The sequence below is a fragment of the Salmo trutta genome, chromosome 15 (genome assembly GCF_901001165.1).
Source record: "Salmo trutta chromosome 15, fSalTru1.1, whole genome shotgun sequence".
Classification (NCBI taxonomy): Eukaryota; Metazoa; Chordata; class Actinopteri; order Salmoniformes; family Salmonidae; genus Salmo; species Salmo trutta.
Genome location: NC_042971.1, coordinates 11,296,349 through 11,321,860, shown reverse-complemented (window position 1 = coordinate 11,321,860; position 25,512 = coordinate 11,296,349). Strand labels below are relative to the sequence as shown.

Sequence of the window (25,512 nt, the reverse complement as noted above, 5' to 3'; positions counted from 1 at the left end):
GTACGACAAGTGCTAAAGGAGTAAAAAAACAAACAACAACATCTATTTCTGTTTAAAAACACAACACTGCTGGGGCAGTTGTGACAAAAGGTGCTAGAAATGAAAGCATAGATTTTATGGGATCTTTTTTGTTCACAAACATATAGTCTAACACATTGAAGGAAACTTCAAACTATAAGGAGAAACACAAGGTTACGTTAAAGACGGTGACAGACAAAACATACAGTACCTTGTCTGCTCTTTTCTGGACTACCAGAGGACGCGGGTGTGTCTGTGATGGGCAGTAGTTGTGCTGGTGCAGTTGGGATGACAGTTGCTACACAAGTAAAAAACAACAGCATTGATTTCGCTTTAAAAACACGTTAAATAAGGTGACATTACAGACGGTTTCAAAATTATAACTTTGTTTTTTATAGACTTGTTGTTTCTGGAAGAAGTGCGCATTTTGCATAGTAGCGACGGCCCTTATTGCAACAGAATAATCATTCATGATTCAGGCATCAATGAAACAGAAGCAACAGTTGGGGAGGAAAATCAATACAGCTACATATCAGTATATCATTTTTGATGCTATATCGTACTGTATCATTTTGACAATATTGAAATATTATTTTTGTGCTAGTTGGCTGTACCTGCACGAAAACTCCTGTATGTTTCCTTTATAGCGTGTTCATCACTTTTATTTCCATGACTGATCAAAACTTGTTTTCTCATGGCTGGCTCTCTCTTGTCCCTCTGCAGCAGACATACAGAAAGTACTCAGACCCTTTCACTTTTTCCACATTCCTTTACGTTACATCAATCAACACACAAAACACCATAAAGACAAAGCACAAACAGGTTATTTTTTTTTTATTAAATGTAAAAAACATAATTACCTAATTTACATAATTATTCAGACCCTTTGCTATGAGACTCAAAATTGAGCTCAGGTGCATCCTGTTTCCATTGATCATCCTTGAGATGTTTCTATAACTTGATTGGAGTCCACCTGTGGTAAATTCAATTGATTGGACATGATTTGGAAAGGCACACACCTGTCTATATAAGGTCCCACCATTGACAGTGCATGTCAGAACAAAAACCAAGCATGAGGTCGAAGGAATTGTCTGTAGAGCTCCGAGACAGGACTGTGTCGAGGCACAGATCTGGGGAAGCCTACCAAAAAAATTCTGCAGCATTGAAGGGCCCCAAGAAAAAATTGGCCTCCATCATTCTTAAATGGAAGAAGTCTGGAACCACCAATACTCTTCCTAGTGCTGGCCGCCTGGCCAAACTGAGCAATCGGGGGAGAGGGGCCTTGGTCAGGGAGGTGACCAAGAAACCTATGGTCAATCTGGCAGAGTTCCAGAGTTCCTCTGTGGAGATGGGAGAACCTTCCAGAAGGACAATCATCTCTGCAACACTGCACCTATCAGGCCTTTATGGTAGAGTGGCCAGACGGAAGCTACTTCTCAGTAAAAAGCACATGACAGCCGCTTGGCGTTTGCCAAAAGGCACGTAAAGGACTAACAGACCATGAGAAACAAGATTCTCTGGTCTGATGAAACCAAGAATGAACCCATATAGAATCCTGAGAATCGGAATACATATTGGTGAGGGCCCTTGGAGTGTGGTGTCAGGAAAACAACCTCTCACTCAACGTCAACAAAACAAAGGAGATGATAGTGGACTTCAGGAAACAGCAGAGAGATCAGCCCCCTATTCACATCGACGGGACAGCAGTGGAGAAGGTGGAAAGTTTAAAGTTCCTCGGCGTACACATCACGGACAAACTGAAATGGTCCACCCACACATTGTGGTGAAGAAGTGCAACAGCGCCTCTTCAACCTCAGGCTGAAGAAATGTGTCTTGTCACCTAAAACCCTCACAAAATTTTACAGATGCACAATCGAGAGCCTCCTGTTGGGCTCTATCACCGCCTGGTATGGCAACTGCACCACCCACAACCGCAGACCGCACCAGAGGGTGGTGCGGTCTGCACAACGCATCACCGGGGGCAAACTACCTGCCTCCAGGACACCTACAGCAACCAATGTCACAGGTAGGCCAAAAAGATCATCAAGGTCAACAACCACCTGAGCCACTGCCTGTTCACCCTGCTACCATCCAGAAGGCTAGGTCAGTTCAGGTGCATCAAAGCTGAGACCGAGAGACTGAAAAACAGCTTCTATCTCAAGGCCATCAGACTGTTAAACAGCCATCCCTAACACAGAGAGGCTGCTGCCTACATACAGACTTGAAATATTCATTGGCCACTTTTATAAACGGATCGCTAGTTACTTTAATAATGCCCTTTGAATAATGTTTACATATCTTGCATATCTCATCTCATATGTATATACTGTATTTTATAACATCTATTGCAGCTTGCCTATGCCGCTCTGTCATTGCTCATCCATATATTGATACGTATATATTCTTATCCCATTCCTTTACTTAGATTTGTGTGAATTAGGTAGTTGTTGTGGAATTGTTAGATTACGTGTTAGATATTGCTGCACTGTCGGAACTAGAAGCACAAGCATTTCGCAGCACTCGCAATAACATCTGCTAACCATGTGTACGTGACAAATACAATTTTATTTTATTTGATCAGCACCTAAGTACACTACATGGCCAAAAATATCTGGACACGCCTTCAAATTAGAGGATTCAGCTACTTCAGCCACACTCGTTGCTGACAGGTGTATAAAATCGAGCATACAGCCATGCAATCTCCATAGACAAACATTGGCAGTAGAATGGACCGTAATTAAGAGCTCAGACTTTTAACGTGGCACCGTCATAGGATGCCACGTTTCCAACAAGTCAGTTTGTCAAATTTCTGCCCTGTTAGAGTTGCCCCGATAAACTGTAAGTGCTGTTATTATGAAGTGGAAGCGTCTAGGCGCAACAATGGCTTACTACATCAAGAAAATACAGTCATAGTAATTGAAACCTACACTGTTAGTGCTGAATACACATAGATAGCCACATTATTGAGCCTTTCCTTTCAAACAAACATTTCAAAAATACAAATCAAGTAAAGTTTTACTCATTTATCACCAAAAAACATCTGATGTTGTTGAAGCTTGTCTTGTCCGGTTGAATCATTAGCCTATAAGTTCAGACTCAGCCCTGTAACACAGAGCTACCGTGCTATGCACTGCACAGTGTTAACAGCATGACTGTGGTGACGTGTCCATGCTTTGTCAGGGGCACTCCTCATAGTCGTCTCTCTCATTGTCATCTATTTGATAGACATTCTCCACCGCCATCTCTCGAGTATGCACACCCAAGCTGGACTCTGAGTTGCTGTACAGGACTGCGCTGCCAGAGTGCTCTGGTCTGATAAAGGATAGAACTGTAAATACACAGCCATGGGAGACATGCATGCTTTTATTGACTGCATTATATTGCTTAGTTCCACTCTAGTGATTTTTCCAATCCAGATGAATTAACGCTGAGAAAGGTTTTGGAGTTTTAGTGTACAAGCTGACATAGCAAATAAAGTTTGAATTGATTTTAGATACTTATTTTGCTCTGCATTGCAACTATTGAGCATTTCCACAGAAATATTTTTGCTTTATTTAACTAGGCAAGTCAGTTAAGAACTTAAGAACAAATTCTTATTTACAATGACGGCCTACCCCGGGCAAACCCTAACCTGGACGACGTTGGGCCAATTGTGCGCTGCACTATCGGACTCCTAATCACAGCTGGTTGTGACACAGCCTGGAGAATACTGTATGTGTAATGTTTATTAGATTCTAAAAGCAATGACCTACTGGCCAGTTTGGTCATCTCAAGTCATATTTCTTAATGACACAGACAAGAGTACCAATGGCTCACAAGATGTTCAAAAGTGGTGTTCAGAAGAAGCCCTGTTGTTTCACTTCCTCAGAGTGTTGTGTTCTTGGGTCTCATTAGTCATAGTTTCAGTATTACCTCAGATCAGTTGCCATAATGTTTTTGCTAATTAGGCATACATGTCTCATGGAAGGACATTGCACTTCGACTCAGTTATTCTATTGGCATATTGTGGTATTTCATCTACTCTGTCAGTTGGAAGAGGTATAGTCATGATTAGCATACTTACATTTGGACTGCCGTAGCAATTGTTTTCCATCGCTTTCCTGTAATTGCGTTAACAAAGACCGTGTTCAAGTATTCAGAAAAACAGAAATAGCAAACTATTGCTTCTTGTAACACTGTCAACACACATATTCACGAGAATTAGTACTTATTATGCAGGCAAATGTAGAGATGTGTGTACTTACTCAAGACAACAAGTACAGACACAATCACCACGCCTGTCAGAACCAGTAGAATGGACACCAGGATCACAGGCAGCTTATGGCCTGTCATCTGTTCCTGTTGACATCACAGATTCAGTTAAAACGACATCTCACTACAGTACCAGATCACACAGTTGGATTTCTTATTTGCCAGCATTTGCAGTGTGGAACTATGCATACCAAAATGGATTCGCTGTAAGGTGGCGTGGATGTGTCAGAATACTCTATGGGATTTGTGGTCACACGACCTACACAGTGAGGAATTTATAGGTTTTATTTTCAGATGTAAGATTAATGCTGTAATATAAACTATATAAAAGTATGATTTTGATGGACTGATGTTTTTCTGTGCTCTGTGTTCCCTACAGTGTGTGTGGCTGTCCATGGTCTGTTGAGTTATGGTCACATTAGCAGGTGCCTGAGATGTTGTCGGGACAGGTGCTGAAATCAGAAAGCAATACAATACTAACTGCTCAGCTTGTAAAAGTATAGACGCTAAGAAATCATAATATCACTCATTAGGCTGACAATGATCACCTGTAAAGCATCAAGTTACTGTATATCATAGCATGTTGTGCATTTCTTACCTTTCTCAATGTTCAAGTTGACATGATATTTCTCATCATTCCACAATCCGTAAACATGCACACGACAGCCATATTGTCCAGAGTCTTTTTCAGTGACATTGAAGATGGTTAGAGAGACATCCCCTGTCTTCAGCTCACCGAATAAATGATATCTAACCGAAGATCTCCATATCACTTTAGTGCCATCAGATGAGATGATTTCCTCGTAACAACCAGAGTTCGGTATGGCTCCTCTCCCCCAACATATGGCTGATACACCATGGTTTTTGGTGTTATATTTACATGGCAGAGTGATATTCTGGCCCTCAATACCAATGACTTTTAGGGCAATGCATTCACTGACTAGAAAAGAGGGAGGTAGAGGAGGACAGAGATACTTTCAGTTGTCAATCATTAATTCACTTATTATCAAGTAAATAACCAGCCTAAAAGAGATGGTACCATCGTGCATCACTTACCTAAAAGTAGACAGAGGAGAAACCAGCCTAAAACACAGTGAGTCTCCATGATAGGGTCATATCACTTCACCCTTCGCCATTCAAACACCAACTGCATGTATACACAGTCATCTGAACAGTCATAGTCATATATATGCACAGTCATCTGAACTCTCGCTTTTTCATAAAGTCGAACCACCTGAGCACATGACTTCATCTTAACATCTGATTTCAGATGTTTCCGTTGCACTCAGAAAGGCAGTGATGGTCAGTGTGGTTATTTTTTTGTGTAGGTTTCAAATTCCAAATAATATAACACAGAGAACTGCACAGGTTTTAGAAAGTTCACAGTTCTTCATTGGAAAGAAATTAAAACCAAAACCATTTGCTCATGCCAATTCTGCGGGAGGTTGTATTTAATGTTATGTAGTGTACTGTGGAATCAAGACTCCAGGGAACAAACTTTCTCTTGAGTTGTATCTATTCTTATTTTAATTTACACCTTATCACAAGAAACTATAGCTAGATAGCATACACTGAGTATACAAAACATAAGGAACACCTGCTCTTTCCATGACATAGACTGACCAGGTGATTCTAGGTGAAAGCTATGATCCTTTATTGATGTGACTTGTTAATTAAATCCACTTCAATCAGTCTAGACGAAGGGGAAGAGACAGGTTAAAGAAGAATCTTTAAGCCTTGATACAGTTGAGACATGGATTGTGTACGTGTCCCATTTAGAGGGTGAATGGGTGTCACAGAATATGTCATACTCTTCGGCGAATATGTCGTATGGGAGATAGAAGGACCAAGGCGCAGCGGGATTGTGGACACTCATGTTTATTACTGATAAAAACATGTAAGGTATCCACTTGAGAAAAAACAAAACAACACTCACAACGGCAACAGTGTGGCAGGCTCAAACAAACGCAGTGCACACAACAATTCCCCACAACCCCAAAGACAAACACACACACCTATATAGGACTTCCAATCAAAGGCAACTATACACACCTGCCTTCAATTGGAAGTCCCAATCATCAACCCAACATATGCAAACACAAACCTGCCACGTCCTGACCCCAAAACTAAAACACTAGCTCCATCTGCTGGTCAGGACGTGACAGTACCCCCCCCCTCAAGGTGCAGTCCCCGGAATGCACCTACCAACAGAAAAACACCAACAAAAAACCCATAAACAATAACCCCTAAACAATAAGGGAGGGAAGGGAGGGTGGCTGCCGTCACCGACGGCACTGTGCTACACCCTCCCTCCCCAACCCACCTATCCTGGAGGTGGCTCCGGTTCTGGCTTTTCCAGGCAGTCAGGCCACTCTGGCAGTTTGGGGCAGTCTGGCAACTCGGGACAGTCGGCAGTCTGGCAACTCGGGACAGTCTGGGCAGTCTGGCAGCTCGGGACAGTCTGGGCAGTCTGGCAGCTCGGGACAGTCTGGGCAGTCTGGCAGCTCGGGACAGTCTGGGCAGTCTGGCAGCTCGGGACAGTCTGGGCAGTCTGGCAGCTCGGGACAGTCTGCGCAGTCTGGCAGCTCGGGACAGTCTGCGCAGTCTGGCAGCTCGGGACAGTCTGCGCAGTCTGGCAGCTCGGGACAGTCTGGGCAGTCTGGCAGCTCGGGACAGTCTGCGCAGTCTGGCAGCTCGGGACAGTCTGCGCAGTCTGGCAGCTCGGGACAGTCTGCGCAGTCTGGCAGCTCGGGACAGTCTGCGCAGTCTGGCAGCTTGGGACAGTCTGGGCAGTCTGGCAGCTCGGGACAGTCTGGGCAGTCTGGCAGCTCGGGACAGTCTGGCAGCTCGGGACTGTCTGGGCAGTCTGGGCAGTCTGGCAGCTCGGGACAGTCTGGGCAGTCTGGGCAGTCTGGCAGCTCGGGGCAGTCTGGGCAGTTCAGGGCAGTCTGGCAGCTCGGGGCAGTTCAGGGCAGTCTGGCCACTCCGGCAGTTCAGGGCAGTCTGGCCACTCCGGCAGTTCAGGGCAGTCTGGCCACTCCGGCAGTTCAGGGCAGTCTGGCCACTCCGGCAGTTCAGGGCAGTCTGGCCACTCCGGCAGTTCAGCGCAGTCTGGCCACTCCGGCAGTTCAGCGCAGTCTGGCCACTCCGGCAGTTCAGCGCAGTCTGGCCACTCCGGCAGTTCAGCGCAGTCTGGCCACTCCGGCAGTTCAGCGCAGTCTGGCCACTCCGGCGACTGTTGACTGGTGGGCAGCTCCGACGACTGTTGACTGGCGGGCAGCTCCGACGACTGTTGACTGGCGGGCAGCTCCGTCACACAGCCCTTGTGCCCCCCCCTAAAAAATTCTTGGGGGTGCCTCTCGGTCTCCCAGTCCTTGCCAGCCTTCTTCCGCTGCTTGGTCCTGTGAAGGTGGCGAATTCTGTCACAGAATATGTCATACTCTTCGGCGAATATGTCGTATGGGAGATAGAAGGACCAAGGCGCAGCGGGATTGTGGACACATGTTTATTACTGATAAAAACATGCAAGGTATCCACTTGAGAAAAAACAAAACAACAAACAATACTCACACCGGCAACAGTGTGGCAGGCTCAAACAAACGCAGTGCACACAACAATTCCCCACAACCCCAAAGACAAACACACACACCTATATAGGACTTCCAATCAAAGGCAACTATACACACCTGCCTTCAATTGGAAGTCCCAATCATCAACCCAACATATACAAACACAAACCTGCCACGTCCTGACCCCAAAACTAAAACACTAGCTCCATCAGCTGGTCAGGACGTGACAATGGGCAAGACAAAAAGCTCAGTATTAGTAACCTCTTATGAGTGGTCATATATTAGCTACGTCACAATGTGTTGAAGAACTGAGTATGCCTACGCTAGAGGGGACCCAGATGTTTCTGTGATGGGAAGTGGTTGTTCTGTCGCGGTTGGGACAATAGTTGGGATGACAGTTGGTACGACAAGTGCTAAAGGAGTAAAAAAAAAACAACAACATCTATTTCTGTTTAAAAACACAACACTGCTGGGGCAGTTGTGACAAAAGGTGCTAGAAATGAAAGCATAGATTTTATGGGATCTTTTTTGTTCACAAACATATAGTCTAACACATTGAATGAAACTTCAAACTATGAGGAGAAACACGAGGTTACGTTAAAGACGGTGACAGACAAAACATACAGTACCTTGTCTGCTCTTTTCTGGACTACCAGAGGACGCAGGTGTGTCTGTGATGGGCAGTAGTTGTGCTGGTGCAGTTGGGATGACAGTTGCTACACAAGTAAAAAACAACAGCATTGATTTCGCTTTAAAAACACGTTAAATAAGGTGACATTACAGACGGTTTCAAAATTATAACTTTGTTTTTTATAGACTTGTTGTTTCTGGAAGAAGTGCGCATTTTGCATAGTAGCGACGGCCCTTATTGCAACAGAATAATCATTCATGATTCAGGCATCAATGAAACAGAAGCAACAGTTGGGGAGGAAAATCAATACAGCTACATATCAGTATATCATTTTTGATGCTATATCGTACTGTATCATTTTGACAATATTGCAATATTATTTTTGTGCTAGTTGGCTGTACCTGCACGAAAACTCCTGTATGTTTCCTTTATAGCGTGTTCATCACTTTTATTTCCATGACTGATCAAAACTTGTTTTCTCATGGCTGGCTCTCTCTTGTCCCTCTGCAGCAGACATACAGAAAGTACTCAGACCCTTTCACTTTTTCCACATTCCTTTATGTTACATCAATCAACACACAAAACACCATAAAGACAAAGCACAAACAGGTTATTTTTTTTAAATTAAATGTAAAAAACATAATTACCTAATTTACATAATTATTCAGACCCTTTGCTATGAGACTCGAAATTGAGCTCAGGTGCATCCTGTTTCCATTGATCATACTTGAGATGTTTCTATAACTTGATTGGAGTCCACCTGTGGTAAATTCAATTGATTGGACATGATTTGGAAAGGCACACACCTGTCTATATAAGGTCCCACCATTGACAGTGCATGTCAGAACAAAAACCAAGCATGAGGTCGAAGGAATTGTCTGTAGAGCTCCGAGACAGGACTGTGTCGAGGCACAGATCTGGGGAAGCCTACCAAAAAAATTCTGCAGCATTGAAGGGCCCCAAGAAAAAATTGGCCTCCATCATTCTTAAATGGAAGAAGTTTGGAACCACCAATACTCTTCCTAGTGCTGGCCGCCTGGCCAAACTGAGCAATCGGGGGAGAGGGGCCTTGGTCAGGGAGGTGACCAAGAAACCTATGGTCAATCTGGCAGAGTTCCAGAGTTCCTCTGTGGAGATGGGAGAACCTTCCAGAAGGACAATCATCTCTGCAACACTGCACCTATCAGGCCTTTATGGTAGAGTGGCCAGACGGAAGCTACTTCTCAGTAAAAAGCACATGACAGCCGCTTGGCGTTTGCCAAAAGGCACGTAAAGGACTAACAGACCATGAGAAACAAGATTCTCTGGTCTGATGAAACCAAGAATGAACCCATATAGAATCCTGAGAATCGGAATACATATTGGTGAGGGCCCTTGGAGTGTGGTGTCAGGAAAACAACCTCTCACTCAACGTCAACAAAACAAAGGAGATGATAGTGGACTTCAGGAAACAGCAGAGAGATCAGCCCCCTATTCACATCGACGGGACAGCAGTGGAGAAGGTGGAAAGTTTAAAGTTCCTCGGCGTACACATCACGGACAAACTGAAATGGTCCACCCACACATTGTGGTGAAGAAGTGCAACAGCGCCTCTTCAACCTCAGGCTGAAGAAATGTGTCTTGTCACCTAAAACCCTCACAAAATTTTAAAGATGCACAATCGAGAGCCTCCTGTTGGGCTCTATCACCGCCTGGTATGGCAACTGCACCGCCCACAACCGCAGACCGCACCAGAGGGTGGTGCGGTCTGCACAACGCATCACCGGGGGCAAACTACCTGCCTCCAGGACACCTACAGCAACCAATGTCACAGGTAGGCCAAAAAGAACATCAAGGTCAACAACCACCTGAGCCACTGCCTGTTCACCCTGCTACCATCCAGAAGGCTAGGTCAGTTCAGGTGCATCAAAGCTGAGACCGAGAGACTGAAAAACAGCTTCTATCTCAAGGCCATCAGACTGTTAAACAGCCATCACTAACACAGAGAGGCTGCTGCCTACATACAGACTTGAAATATTCATTGGCCACTTTTATAAACGGATAGTTACTTTAATAATGCCCTTTGAATAATGTTTACATATCTTGCATATCTCATCTCATATGTATATACTGTATTTTATAACATCTATTGCAGCTTGCCTATGCCGCTCTGTCATTGCTCATCCATATATTGATACGTATATATTCTTATCCCATTCCTTTACTTAGATTTGTGTGAATTAGGTAGTTGTTGTGGAATTGTTAGATTACGTGTTAGATATTGCTGCACTGTCGGAACTAGAAGCACAAGCATTTCGCAGCACTCGCAATAACATCTGCTAACCATGTGTACGTGACAAATACAATTTTATTTTATTTGATCAGCACCTAAGTACACTACATGGCCAAAAATATCTGGACACGCCTTCAAATTAGAGGATTCAGCTACTTCAGCCACACTCGTTGCTGACAGGTGTATAAAATCGAGCATACCGCCATGCAATCTCCATAGACAAACATTGGCAGTAGAATGGACCGTAATTAAGAGCTCAGACTTTTAACGTGGCACCGTCATAGGATGCCACGTTTCCAACAAGTCAGTTCGTCAAATTTCTGCCCTGTTAGAGTTGCCCCGATAAACTGTAAGTGCTGTTATTATGAAGTGGAAGCGTCTAGGCGCAACAATGGCTTACTACATCAAGAAAATACAGTCATAGTAATTGAAACCTACACTGTTAGGGCTGAATACACATAGATAGCCACATTATTGAGCCTTTCCTTTCAAACAAACATTTCAAAAATACAAATCAAGTAAAGTTTTACTCATTTATCACCAAAAAACATCTGATGTTGTTGAAGCTTGTCTTGTCCGGTTGAATCATTAGCCTATAAGTTCAGACTCAGCCCTGTAACACAGAGCTACCGTGCTATGCACCTCACAGTGTTAACAGCATGACTGTGGTGACGTGTCCATGCTTTGTCGGGGGCACTCATAATCGTCTCTCTCGTTGTCATCTATTTGATAGATGTTCTCCACCGCCATCTCTCGAGTATGCACACCCAAGCTGGACTCTGAGTTGCTGTACAGGACTGTGCTGCCAGAGTGCTCTGGTCTGATAAAGGAAAGAACTGTAAATACACAGCCAAGGGAGACATGCATGCTTTTATTGACTGCATTATATTGCTTAGTTCCACTCTAGTGATTTTTCCAATCCAGATGAATTAATGCTGAGAAAAGTTTGAGTTTTAGTGTACAAGCTGACATAGCAAATAAAGTTTGTATTGATTTTAGATACTTATTTTGCTCTGCATTGCGACTATTGCGACTATTGAGATGTTTTTATTTTGTATTTTTTTTATTTAACCATTATTTAACTAGGCAAGTCAGTTAAGAACTTAAGAACAAATTCTTATTTACAATGACGGCCTACCCCGGGCAAACCCTAACCTGGACGACGTTGGGCCAATTGTGCGCTGCACTGTCGGACTCCTAATCACAGCTGGTTGTGACACAGCCTGGAGAATACTGTATGTGTAATGTTTATTAGATTCTAAAAGCAATGACCTACTGGCCAGTTTGGTCATCTCAAGTCATATTTCTTAATGACACAGACAAGAGTACCAAGATGTTCACATGAGTGTTCAGAAGAAGCCCTGTTGTTTCACTTCCTCAGAGTGTTGTGTTCTTGGGTTTCATTAGTCATAGTTTCAGTATTACCTCAGATCAGTTGCCATAATGTTTTTGCTAATTAGGCACACATGTCTCATGGAAGGACATTTCACTTCGACTCAGTTATTCTATTGGCATATTGTGGTATTTCATCTACTCTGTCAGTTGGAAGAGGTATAGTCATGATTAGCATACTTACATTTGGACTGCCGTAGCAATTGTTTTCCATCGCTTTCCTGTAATTACGTTAACAAAGACTGTGTTCAAGTATTCAGAAAAACATAAATAGCAAACTATTGCTTCTTGTAACACTGTCAACACCATTAGGGATATATTCACGAGAATTAGTACTTATTATGCATGCAAATGTAGAGATGTGTGTACTTACTCAAGACAACAAGCACAGACACAATCACCACGCCTGTCAGAACCAGTAGAATGGACACCAGGATCACAGGCAGCTTATGGCCTGTCATCTGTTCCTGTTAACATCACAGATTCAGTTAAAACGACATCTCACTACAGTACCAGATCACACAGTTGGATTTCTTATTTGCCAGAATTTGCAGTGTGGAACTATGCATACCAAAATGGATTCGCTGTAAGGTGGCGTGGATGTGTCAGAATACTCTATGGGATTTGTGGTCACACGACCTACACAGTGAGGAATTTATAGGTTTTATTTTCAGATGTAAGAATAATGCTGTAATATAAACTATATAAAAGTATGATTTTGATGGACTGATGTTTTTCTGTGCTCTGTGTTCCCTACAGTGTGTGTGGCTGTCCATGGTCTGTTGAGTTATGGTCACATTAGCAGGTGCCTGAGATGTTGTCGGGACAGGTGCTGAAATCAGAAAGCAATACAATACTAACTGCTCAGCTTGTAAAAGTATAGACGCTAAGAAATCATAATATCACTCATTAGGCTGACAATGATCACCTGTAAAGCATCAAGTTACTGTATATCATAGCATGTTGTGCATTTCTTACCTTTCTCAATGTTCAAGTTGACATGATATTTCTCATCATTCCACAATCCGTAAACATGCACACGACAGCCATATTGTCCAGAGTCTTTTTCAGTGACATTGAAGATGGTTAGAGAGACATCCCCTGTCTTCAGCTCACCGAATAAATGATATCTAACCGAAGATCTCCATATCACTTTAGTGCCATCAGATGAGATGATTTCCTCGTAACAACCAGAGTTCGGTATGGCTCCTCTCCCCCAACATATGGCTGATACACCATGGTTTTTGGTGTTATATTTACATGGCAGAGTGATATTCTGGCCCTCAATACCAATGACTTTTAGGGCAATGCATTCACTGACTAGAAAAGAGGGAGGTAGAGGAGGACAGAGATACTTTCAGTTGTCAATCATTAATTCACTTATTATCAAGTAAATAACCAGCCTAAAAGAGATGGTACCATCGTGCATCACTTACCTAAAAGTAGACAGAGGAGAAACCAGCCTAAAACACAGTGAGTCTCCATGATAGGGTCATATCACTTCACCCTTCGCCATTCAAACACCAACTGCATATATGCACAGTCATCTGAACTCTCTCTCTTTCATAAAGTCTAACCTCCTGAGCACATGACTTTATCTACTTGACATCTGCTTTCAGATGTTTCCGTTGCACTCAAAAAGGCAGTGATGGTCAGTGTGGTTATTTTTTGGGGAGGCTACACATCCAAATAATATAACACAGAGAACTGCACAGGTTTTTGGAAAGTTCACATAGTTCTTCATTGAAAAGAAATTAAAACCAAAACCATTTGCTCATGTCAATTCTGTGGGAGGTTGCATTTAATGTTATGTAGTGTAGAATCAAGACTCAAGGCAACAAACCTTCTCTTGAGTGGTATTTATTTATCTTTTCAATTACACCTCATCACAAAAAAAACATGGATAGATAACATAGCTAGAGTATACAAAACATTAAAAAAATCCTGCTCTTGCCATGACAGACTGACCAGGTGAATCGAGCTGAAAGCAATAATCCCTAATTAATGTCACTTGTTAAATCCACTTCAATCGGTATATATGAAGGGGAGGAGACAGGTTGAAAGAGGATTTTTAAGCCTTGAGACATGGATTATGTATGTGTGTCATTCAGAGGGTGAATGGGCAAGACAAAAAAATGTAAGTGCCTTTAAACAGGGTATAGTATAGGTGGGGGGGGGTGCAACTCAGTGTTAAGTAAAGGTGTGGGGGGGGTGCAACTCAGTGTTAAGTAACCTCTTATGAGTGGTCCTATATTAGCAATGTCACGACTTGTTGAAAAACTGAGGAACTGAGAATGCCTACGCTAAATTGCTTTAGTTCTCTCAATACTTAATGAATTATTGAGTGAAATAGTATACATGATCATGTGTTTTGATGAGTCTATACATCTGTAGGAGCATCATAGATCCAGGCATCTGTATCATGGTGACTGAGGGGTATTTCCACTCTAGGGTTCCTCCTAATGACACTGGAGGAACTGTCAGGTTCTCCTCTGACTCGGCTATTTCTGGACCGTCTCAGACCTAGATGCACAGTGGCAGTTTATGGAAAGAGGGGGGGGGGGGGGGGGCACAGACAGACTTTTAATGCACACTATGCAGAAATAACGGGAGTCACCACTTTCACATCCACTTTGAGAGGCAGACTGTTTAAGCAGCTAAATTCTTCTCTGACATTATTAGCCCCTGAACAAAGGATTGGTACGATAGGATCGAGAACAGACAGTTGCAACGCACTGATTAAGCTAATGCCCTGATAGAACAAGACAAGTATTATATTCGTGTCGTGATTGATGAAAGAAATGTAATTGCTGTGACTGCTCCACCACTCACGAAGAAGAACTGCTAGGATCAGACCAGGGATGAAGGCGATTGCTCCCACTCGGACAGTGTGTCCTATGTAGCTTTCCAGAGATGGAGATGCCATTTTCTGCTGTGGGTTACAGTCATAGTTTTGTTTCAGGCACAGTGATTAAAGACAAAGTTGAAAGAGAAATGTTGAAGTATTTGCGTTAGATTTGCATTTTGCTACATCAAAGCTCATAAGGCATTTAGGTTTTTATGTACAATATTCTGGTTGTATGTAGCTTAGGGACATTTTGGATATCATATGCTTCATATCCAGTAGTACTGTACCTTAATTCCCTTGACAAGACCTATTATTGGGCCTGTAGTGCAGTCATAAAGGATATCAGGACCTTGCTCACCTAGTAAGAAAAAAGATGCCGACATCTCAAACCTTGACTAACTGTAGCATCAATTACTTTTTCTGATCTTCATGTGCAATACAGGTTTATCAAACGTATTCAGTGTTGGTGTTGATATCAGATACCTTCTCTGCTCTTCACTGGTGTGTAAGGGGACACTGATGTTTCTGTGATGGGCAGTGGTTGTTCTGTCGCGGTTGGGGCAATAGTTGGGATGACAGTTGGTACGACAAGTGCTAAAGGAGTAAAAAAAAAAAACACAACATATATTTCTGTTTAAAAACACAACACTGCTGGGGCAGTTGTGACAAAAGGTGTTAGAAATGAAAGCATAGATTTTATGGGATATTTTTTTGTTTTCAAACATATAGTCTAACACATTGAAGGAAACTTCAAACTATAAGGAGAAACACGAGGTTATGTTAAAGACAGTGACAGACAAAACATACCTTGTCTGTTATTTTCCGGAATAACAGAGGACCCAGGTGTGTCTGTGATGGGCAGGAGTTGGGCTGGTACTGTTGGGATGACAGTTGGTACGACAGTTGGGATGACAGTTGGTACGACAGGTGCTACAGGAGTAAACAACAACATTGATTTCTATTTAAAAACACGTTAAATAAGGTGACATTACACACAGTTTCAAAATTCTAACTATGGTTTTTATAGGCTTGTTGTTTCTAGAAAAAGTGCACATTTTGCATAGTAGCGACGGCCCTTATTGCAACAGAATAATCATTCATGATTTATGCGTCAATTAAACAGAAGCCACACTATTTGTGATGGGGAGGAAAATCAATACAGTTACATATCGGTATATTATTGATGTTACAGTACCAGTCAAAAGTTTGGGCACGCCTACTCCTTCAAGGGTTTTTCTTTATTTTTACTAATTTCTACATTGCAGAATAATAGTGAAGACATCAAAACTATGAAATAACATATATGGAATAATGTAGTAACCAAAAAAGTGTTAAACAAATCTAAATATATTTTATATTTGAGATTCTTCAAAGTAGCCACCCTTTGCCTTGATGACAGCTTGCACACTCTTGGCATTCTCTCAACCATCTTCACCTGGAATGCTTTTCCAACAATCTTGAAGGAGTTCCCACATATGCTGAGCACTTGTTGGCTGCTTATCCTTCACTCTGCAGTCCACCTCATCCCAAACCATCTCAACTGGGTTGAGGTCGAAGGGGGCTGCAGGGCCTGGGTTAACCTCTACATCACCAGAGGAACAGAGATGGCGTAGCAGTCAGACGTGTGTATCTACACCAAGATGGCGTGTATTTGTCTTGTCCCGTCCTGTAACATGTTTATATAGTTTTCTTTGTATGTATTTTAATTTCTTATGTATATATTTTAATCTCACTTTCCATCTACGGACTGAATATACTCTCCTGCAACCCGCCTCACCCAATGTGGTACAGATCTGCTATTTTTATACTTTAGAACCGGAACCCCGATCAGAAGCTAGCCAGCTAACTAGCTACTAGCTAGTAGTCAGTTAGCCACTGCTAGCGGTCCTAACCGTAAACTCGGACATCAGCCAGCCTCAACCCGGTCAATTCCTGCCAGTCTGCACAGTGCGATATCAACTCAGAGCATATCGGACTGCTTTTTCTCTACCACATCTCCGGATTCCTACCGCAAGCTCTGAACCTTTACACCGGATAATCACAGCTAGCTAGCTGCTATCCGAGTGGCTACTCCTGGCTAACTTCTCTGTCCTGAAGCAAGCACCAGTTAGCCTGGAGCTAGCCTGGAGCTAGGCCCATCTCTCGGCTAGCCAAAGAGATCCACCATCCAATTCTTGGGCTACAAAAGGCTTGGACCCTTTACTGCCGACACGGCGCCCCGCAGATCTATCACGACTGGTCTGCCGACATAACCGTCCAAGGTGGTTTCAACAGGCTCTTCTGTTGCGACGTCGCCAGATGCCCATCTGCTAGCCCCGGCCTGCTAGCTGTCTGAATCTCTGAGTCTCCAGCTCGCCTAGTGTAGCAGCGACTACGGAATTGGCTCCCAGACTCATCTAGTGCTACTCTTTGGACCTTATGATCACTCGTCTAAACATGCCTCTCCCTAATGTCAGTATGCCTTGTCTATTGCTGTTTTGGTTTGGGATTATTGGCTTATTTCATTGTAGAGCCCCTAGCCCTGTCCAATATGCCTTAGATAGCCCTTTTGTTCCAACCCCACACATGCGGTGACCTCACCTGGCTTACCTGGTGCTTCTAGAGACAAAACCTCTCTCTTCGTCACTCAATGTCTAGGTTTAACTCCACTGTACTCACATCCTACCATACCCTTGTCTGTACATTATGCCTTGAATCTATTCTTCCGTGCCCAGAAATCTGCTCCTTTTACTCTCTGTTCCAAACGCACTAGACGACTAGTTCTTATAGCCTTTAGCCGTACCCTTATCCTCCTTCTCCTCTGTTCCTCTGGTGATGTAGAGGTTAACTCAGGCCCTGCAGCCCCCAGCACCACTCCCATTCCCCAGGCGCTCTCATTTGTTGACTTCTGTAACCGTAAATGCCTTGGTTTCATGCATGTTAACATGAGAAGCCTCCTCCCTAAGATTGTTTAATTCACTGCTTTAGCACACTCCCCAAATCTTGATGTCCTAGCCGTGTCTGAATCATGGCTTAGGAAGGCCACCAAAAATCCAGAAATTTCCATCCCTAACTATAACATCTTCTGACAAGATAGAACTGTGAAAGGGGCAGGAGTTGCAATCTACTGCAGAGATAGCCTGCAGAGTTCTGTCAAACTATCCAGGTCTGTGCCCAAACAATTTGAGCTTCTACTTTTAAAAATCCATCTTTCCAGAAACAAGTCTCTCACCGTTGCCGCTTGTTATAGACTCCCTTCAGCCCCCAGCTGTGCCCTGGAAACCATATGTGAATTGATTGCCCCCCCGTCTATCTTCAGAGTTCGTACTGTTAGGTGACCTAAACTGGGATATGCTTAACACCTCGGCCATCCTACAATCTAAGCTAGATGCCCTCAATCTCACACAAATTATTAAGGAACCTACCAGGTACAATCCTAAATCCGTAACCATGGGCACCCTCTTAGATATCATCCTGACCAACTTGCCTTCTAAATACACCTCTGCTGTCTTCAACCAGGATCTCAGTGATCACTGCCTCATTGCCTGCATGCGTGAGTAATGTTCCGCGGTCAAATGACCACCCCTCATCACTGTCAAACGCTCCCTAAAACACTTCATCGAGCAGGCCTTTCTAATCAACCTGGCCCGTGTATCCTGGAATGTTATTGACCTCATCCCGTCAGTAGAGGATGCCTGGTTGCTCTTTAAAAGTGCTTTCCTCACCATCTTAAATAAGCATGCCCCATTCAAAAAATGTAGAACTAAAAACAGATATAGCCCTTGGTTCACTTCAGACTTGACTGCCCTTGACCAGCACAAACATCCTGTGGCGTTCTGCATTAGCATCGAATAGCCCCGGCGATATGCAACTTTTCAGGGAAGTCAGTTTTGGGACACTAAAGTCCATGGAGAATAAGAGCACCTCCTCCCAGCTGCCCACTGCACTGAGGCTAGGAAACAGTGTCACCACCGATAAATCTACGATAATCGATAATTTCAATAAGCATTTTTCTACGGCTGGCCATGCTTTCCACCTGGCTACCCCTACCCCGGCCAACAACTCAGGACCCCCTGCAGCAACTTGCCCAAGCCCCCCGCTTCTCCTTCACCCAAATCCAGACAGCTGATGTTCTGAAAGAGCTACAAAATATGGATCCCTACAAATCAGCTGGGCTAGACAACCTGGACTCTCTCTTTCTAAAATTATGCGCCGATATTGTTGCAACCCCTATTACTGGCCTGTTCAACCTCTCTTTCGTATTGTCTGAGATCCCCAAAGATTGGAAATCTGCCGCGATCCTCCCCCTCTTCAAAGGGGGAGACATTCTAGACCCAGACTGTTAGACCTATATCCATCCTGCCCTGCCTTTCTAAAATCTTCGAAAGCCAAGTTAACAAACAGATCACCGACCATTTCGAATCCCATCGTACCTTCTCCACTATCCAATCTGGTTTCCGAGCTGGTCATGGGTGCACCTCAGCCACGCTCAAGGTCCTAAACGATATCATAACCGCCATCGATAAAAGACAGTACTGTGCAGCCGTCTTCATCGACCTGGCCAAGGCTTTCGACTCTGTCAATCACCGCATTCTTATTGGCAGACTCAACAGCCCTGGTTTCTCAAATGACTGCCTCGCCTGGTTCACCAAATACTTCTCAGATAGAGTTCAGTGTGTCAAATCAGAGGGACTGTTGCCTGGACCTCTGGCAGTCTCTATGGGGGAGTCACAGGGTTCAATTATCGGGCCGACTCTTTTCTCTGTATATATCAATGATGTCGCTCTTGCTGCTGGTGATTCTCTGATCCACCTCTATGCAGACGACACAATTCTTTATACATCTGGGCAATACGGGGCCAATACGGGGATCGTGTTGTGGGTGTTTCAGGGAAAAGGTGTACATTTGACCTCCATCATCTTCTCATATGGCTGCAACTGTAAATGCATTTGTAAATCAAGACCTTTCTTGAGTTGGGCTCTGGGATGGTGCAACTGTTGAGAATGTGAGCCTATGGTTGTGTGGGGGGAAAGGGTTGAGTGTGCATGAGTGTGTGTGTGGGTGTATGTGTGTATCCCACAACTGTTGCGAAGGAGTAAAAGATGTTAGGGACAATAGAGGATGATTCACAACAATTGTTTGCTAATATAATAATTGCTTGTAATAATGTAATTTTGATAATGGCGAGACTGGTGAGAGGTAAAATCCTTTTCATAAATTGCCTACATTACTACAAATATTAATAACTAATTATGGAAAATAAGAAACTGTCACGTCCTGACCAGTATAGAGGATATTTTGTTATTGTAGTTTGGTCAGGACGTGGCAGAGGGTAGTTTATTTATGTATTACGGGGTTTTTTGGTCACTGGTCTATGTTTGTATTTCTATGTGTATGTTCTAGGGTAGTTTTCTATGTGTAGGTTGGGTGCTGGACTCTCAATTGGAGGCAGGTGTTTCTAGTTGCCTCTGATTGGGAGTCCTATAAATAGGTGTGTGTTTTGTTTGTCACTTGTGGGTAGTTGTTTGAGAGCACTGCTTTTGTTGAGCCTGCGTCTCTGTGCCTGTCGTTAGTGTGTTTATTGGTTTTCCGTGGTGTTCTCATTTTATTTAATAAATATGTTGAGCACGCAACCCGCTGCGCCTTGGTCCCATTCTCTCTTCCACGACAGCTGTGACAGAAACAGGATTCTTAAAATATATATATATATTGATGGCAATATATAATACAAATCGAGGTTAGGGCGTTGAAAATGCATTTGGCAGTTGATCTACTTCTGTTCTGTAAATGGCACTGTGTGCTCTTTTCGAAGGATGGATCCCAGATTGTTCCGGGCTATGGGATACGGGGGATCGGGGGTGGTCTGCCGGGCATTGGGATGACAACCCAACTAGGCATGAGGAAGGCTTTTAGCGGGTGGAATAGTAGGGACCAATTGGAGGTTTACTTAGTAGCAATGCAAATATCATGGTACAGCTATATAGATGCTCAATCATCATGTTACTTTTTAATGGTACGTTTACAAACATATATTTAGATAAATAAAATTGAAAGTTGTGTCTCATTATGGTAAGTGGTGAAGTAAGTATAGCCAGTTATTATTGTAATGGCCTAGCAGATAAGAAAAGGCGATCAGTATTTACCTGGCTAAAAGAGAAGGAATATAGTATCTATTGTTTATAGGAAACCCATTCAACAATTTTAGATGAAGTTTTGTGGAAAAGGACTGGGGGGGTGAAATATATTTCTCCCATGGGGCAAAGAAATTCAAAAGGGGTGATGGTTTTAATTAACAGTAATTTTGATCCAAATGTGCAAATTGTCCAAACAGATCATCAAGGTAGATGGATTATTTTAAATATGTTATTGGACAATAAACATATATGCCTTATTAACCTATACGGTCCAAATAATGATGATCCAAGCTTCTTTGAAAATATATATAAGAATTTATCAACTCTACAAGCAACACTAGACTCTATTATTATGGTGGGAGATATTAATATGGTCTTAAATACCTCTATGGACCAGAAAGGAAATCACACTACAAACTATCACCCTCAGGCACTTAAGGAAATCATGAGTGTCATGGATATATTGGAATTAGTGGATATATGGAGACTTAAATACCCTGACCTAGTGAGATATACATGGCGGAGGCTCAATCAACTTCTTATGTCATTCTCTCTGGCACCAAAAGGTAAAAAAGTGTTGATAGGGGACAGAATGCGGTCGGATTATCACATAATTGGCATATATATTACTCTTACAGAATTTCCACGTGGGCGAGAATACTGGAAATATAATCAAAGCCTACTAGATGATAAATTGTTTAGAACTAGGGCATAAGAATTTATAACTGACTTTTTCAGACATAACATAGGTACAGCAGATCCCCTTATTGTATGGGACGCCTTTAAGTGTGCCTTTAGAGGCCATGCAATTCAGTACTCATCTCTAAAACAAAAGCAATTTAGATCAAAAGAGTCCATGTTAATAAAGGAAATTGAAGGACTAGCAGTACAGTTAGATGGCAATAAAAACTGTACCATAAAGGCACAGAATAAGTTAGAGGAAAAACAAAAAGAAATGGAGGAACTTATTCAAGAAAGATCCAGTGTAATATATTATAAAAATAAAGCGAACTGGATGGAATATGAAGGAAAATGCACCAAATTATTTTTCAATCTTCAATATAGAAATGCTACCAATTTCTTGGAGTCACGCATGATTCACCGAATGATATTTTGAAAGAGGAAGTAAAATACTCCTCCATCTCCACTAACTGAAACTAATTGTATGGATTCTTTTCCTAATAATAATGTAAAATTAACATCTGTACAGAAGGACTCATGTGAAGGCCAAATTACAGAGGAACTACTTGATGCAATTGGCGCCTTTAAGGATGGGAAAACTCCAGGGCTGAATGGCATACCAGTGGAAGTATACAATACTTTTTCATATACTCAGAGGACCATTATTAGTACATGTTTTAACCACTCCTATATAAATGGTAGATTTTCAGACACCCAACAAGAAGGTTTGATATCATTATTACTGAAACAGGACCCAAATGGTGTATATATAAAGATCCAGATCATTTAAAAAATTGGAGACCTCTTACGCTTCAGTGTTGTGATGCAAAAATCCTAGCAAAATGCTTTGCGCATAGAATTGAAAAAGTATTGTCAGATATTATTCATTGTAATCAGACAGGTTTTTTACATGGACGATACATTGGAGATAATATAAGACAAAAAACTATTTAATCCATTTTAGAATAAGGCTGTAACGTAACAAAATGTGGAAAAAATCAAGGGGTCTGAATACTTTCCAAATGCACTCTGTGTTGAGCAATATGTTTGGAACATCAAATCGCAATAAAATCACAGTATCGAATCATAATACATATAGAATCGTGAGAATCTGAATACATATCATATTGGCACCTAAGTACACTACATGGTAAAAAATATGTGGACACCCCTTCAAATGAGTGGATTCGGCTACTTCAGTCACCCTCATTGCTGACAGGTGTATAGAATCGAGCACACAGCCATGCAATCTCCATAGACAAACATTGGCAATAGAATGGCCCGTAATTAAGAGCTCAGTGACTTTCAACGTGGCACCGTCATAGGATGCCACCTTTCCGACACGGCAGTTTGTCAAATTTCTACCCTGCTAGAGTTGCCACAGGCAACTAAGTGCTGTTATTTTGAAGTGGAAGCGTCTAGGAGCAACAACGACTCAGCCGCAAAGTAGTAGGCCGCACAACCTCCTCAAATGGCACAGCCGAGTGCTGAAGCGCATAGCGTGTAAAAATTGTCTGTCCTCGTTTGCATCACTCACTACCGAGTTCCAAACTGGAAGCAACATCAGCACAATAACTGTTAGTCGGGAGCTTCATGAAATGGGTTTCCATGGCCAGGCAGCCGCACACAAGCCTAAGATCACCATGCGCAATGCCAAGCGTCGGCTGGAGTGGTGTAAAGCTTGATGCCATTGGACTTTGGAGCAGTGGAAACATGTTCTCTGGAGTGATAAATCACGCTTCACCATCTGGCAGCCCGACGGACGATCTGGGTTTGGTGGATGCCAGGAGAACGCTACCTGCCTAAATGCATAGTGCCAACTGTAAAGTTTGGTGGAGGAGGAATAATGGTCTGGGGCTGTTTTTTATGGTTTCTGTTAGGCCCCTTAGTTCCAGTGAAGGGAAATCTGAATGCTACAGTATACAATGACATTTTAGACGATTCGGTGCTTCCACCTTGTGGCAACAGTTTGGGGAAGGTCGTTTCCTGTTTCAGCATGACAATGCCCCTGTGCACAAAGTGAGGTCCATACAGAAATGGTTTGTCAAATTGTGGAAGAACTTGACTGGCCTGCACAGAGCCCTGACCTCAACCCCATCGAATACCTTTGGGATTAATTGGAACGCCAACTGTGAGCCAGGCCTAATTGCCCAAAATCAGTGCCCAACCTCACTAATGCTCGTAGCTGAATGGAAGCAAGTCCCCGCAGCAATGTTCCAACATCTAGTGGAAAGCCTTCCCAAAAACAGTAGAGGCTGTAATAGCAGCAAAGTGGGGACCAACTCCATATTAATGCCCATGATTTAGGAATGAGATGTTTGACGAGCAGTTGTCCACATACCCATGGCCATGTAGTGTATCATCGTGAGGTCCCTGACAATTCCCAGCCCTAACCTTTGTATTCATGATAACAGTTGTATATTCTCACCTTGTCGAACAATTAAATGAACGGTTTGCGTCCGGTCGTTGAACAGTCCTGATAGCGCCACACGGCAGTGGTAGAACCCAGAGTCTCCCTCTCCGACGTTGTAGATAGTGAGAGAGACATCTCCACTCTGAAGCTTCCCTGGTAACCTGTGTCTGTAGGACCTCCTGTAGGTCACCTCTACTCCATTAGTAGCAATGACTGTGTTCTCACAGCCGAAGAGAGACGGCTGTGCTCCTCTCCCCCAGCACACCTCTGTCAGACCCAGGGTAGCGAGGTCATACCTGCAGGTCAGCGATACCGTCCTACCTGCAACACCAACCACTGTCTCCATGACGCCATCACACACTGCAGGCAACAAAAACACAATCGCGGACACATTAGTGGGACCTCAATAGTGCGCCAGTCTCGGACAAACAGAAGAATGCGTTAGACATTTCCTTAAGTTTTTGATTGATTCGTTTTACCTGACTGAGGTTCATGGTTTACAGAGATTAAGACAGGCAGGACTTAAATGCCAACAGAGAGACTGTGATAAGGGTATGAAGTGTAGACAGCATTTTCGTTGTGTTCATCGAAACCAGACAGACTATCAGTTTTGTCTCACTGTCTAGCACTACTTCCCTTTTTTAACTGAATGTATAATGGATGGCTTTAAACAGACTGTGTGTCAATCAACCTCAAATACCACACCACTTCTCTACCACCGCCCACAAGCCTTGCCAGGGATGTCAGCATTCACACACCAGGGGGAGTAGTGAGACTGTCTTTTTAAATCCATGACAACAGGCCAACGCTTCAGAAATCAACATTTTCTTTGTTTATCTCCATCCCTACGAATATAACTTGGCAATGCCATAATAACTGTCTTTCATAGTGTCGTTGTGAAGGGATGATTTCCCATGATAACTCTGTGGTTTATATATCTCAACCTGCAGTTTGTTTAGACACTTAGCCAGGAACAAAATCTATCTCTAACTTGACGGCAGAGTTGTAATTTGATCACACAGGGAGGAGTGGGAATAGGATAGAAAGAAATGTCAGGTATAAAATGTTTGGCTTGTACTTTTCATCTGAGTAATCTTCTCTGAAGATAGCGTGTGTGACATATCCCACAGATAGTCGAGACACTGTTCATAGCCGTTGTCTACTGTGGCTGATCTACTTATTCCAATATGCTCAGACGTTCCATGTGATGATTTAAAATAGGAGAGCAGACCTAGAGAAGGCTACATGGGTTTTAGCCTTGCTGAATTCTGTAGCGCTACACAGAAGCCCTGTCCATGTACACTGAGGCCCAGCATACCTTCGC

General features: G+C 43.0%; 3 protein-coding genes across 7 annotated transcripts; all 3 read right to left on the bottom strand.

Moving 5' to 3' along the window:
- Window positions 1-699: 699 nt before the first annotated feature.
- LOC115148475 (T-cell immunoglobulin and mucin domain-containing protein 4-like) lies at window positions 700-5,884 on the bottom strand. Of its 3 annotated transcripts, none has more exons than XM_029690389.1 (7): window positions 5,326-5,884; window positions 4,868-5,209; window positions 4,647-4,721; window positions 4,461-4,528; window positions 4,263-4,356; window positions 4,082-4,118; window positions 700-735 (listed from the first exon to the last, which is right to left on the bottom strand). In XM_029690389.1, exons 1-7 carry the CDS (start codon window positions 5,372-5,374, stop codon window positions 711-713), a joined length of 690 nt encoding a protein of 229 aa, XP_029546249.1. In that variant the 5' UTR covers window positions 5,375-5,884; the 3' UTR covers window positions 700-710. The 3 variants fall into 3 exon arrangements, with proteins under 3 accessions (XP_029546249.1, XP_029546246.1, XP_029546245.1); XM_029690386.1 differs by lacking the exon at window positions 700-735 and adding an exon at window positions 3,018-3,346; XM_029690385.1 differs by lacking the exon at window positions 700-735 and adding an exon at window positions 3,018-3,330.
- A 5,367-nt stretch (window positions 5,885-11,251) lies between these two features.
- LOC115148473 (T-cell immunoglobulin and mucin domain-containing protein 4) lies at window positions 11,252-13,665 on the bottom strand. The gene is made up of 7 exons (XM_029690383.1): window positions 13,570-13,665; window positions 13,112-13,453; window positions 12,891-12,965; window positions 12,705-12,772; window positions 12,507-12,600; window positions 12,318-12,354; window positions 11,252-11,561 (listed from the first exon to the last, which is right to left on the bottom strand). Exons 1-7 carry the CDS (start codon window positions 13,616-13,618, stop codon window positions 11,393-11,395), a joined length of 834 nt encoding a protein of 277 aa, XP_029546243.1. The 5' UTR covers window positions 13,619-13,665; the 3' UTR covers window positions 11,252-11,392.
- Window positions 13,666-13,977: 312 nt separating this feature from the next.
- LOC115148471 (hepatitis A virus cellular receptor 1 homolog) lies at window positions 13,978-24,898 on the bottom strand. 3 transcript variants are annotated; one of them, XM_029690382.1, is made up of 7 exons: window positions 24,715-24,898; window positions 24,204-24,548; window positions 15,789-15,857; window positions 15,465-15,575; window positions 15,269-15,339; window positions 14,966-15,065; window positions 13,978-14,656 (listed from the first exon to the last, which is right to left on the bottom strand). In XM_029690382.1, exons 1-7 carry the CDS (start codon window positions 24,773-24,775, stop codon window positions 14,514-14,516), a joined length of 900 nt encoding a protein of 299 aa, XP_029546242.1. In that variant the 5' UTR covers window positions 24,776-24,898; the 3' UTR covers window positions 13,978-14,513. The 3 variants fall into 3 exon arrangements, with proteins under 3 accessions (XP_029546242.1, XP_029546241.1, XP_029546240.1); XM_029690381.1 differs by having other exon boundaries at window positions 14,966-15,062; window positions 15,789-15,911; window positions 24,715-24,897; XM_029690380.1 differs by having other exon boundaries at window positions 15,789-15,911; window positions 24,715-24,895.
- Window positions 24,899-25,512: the final 614 nt, after the last annotated feature.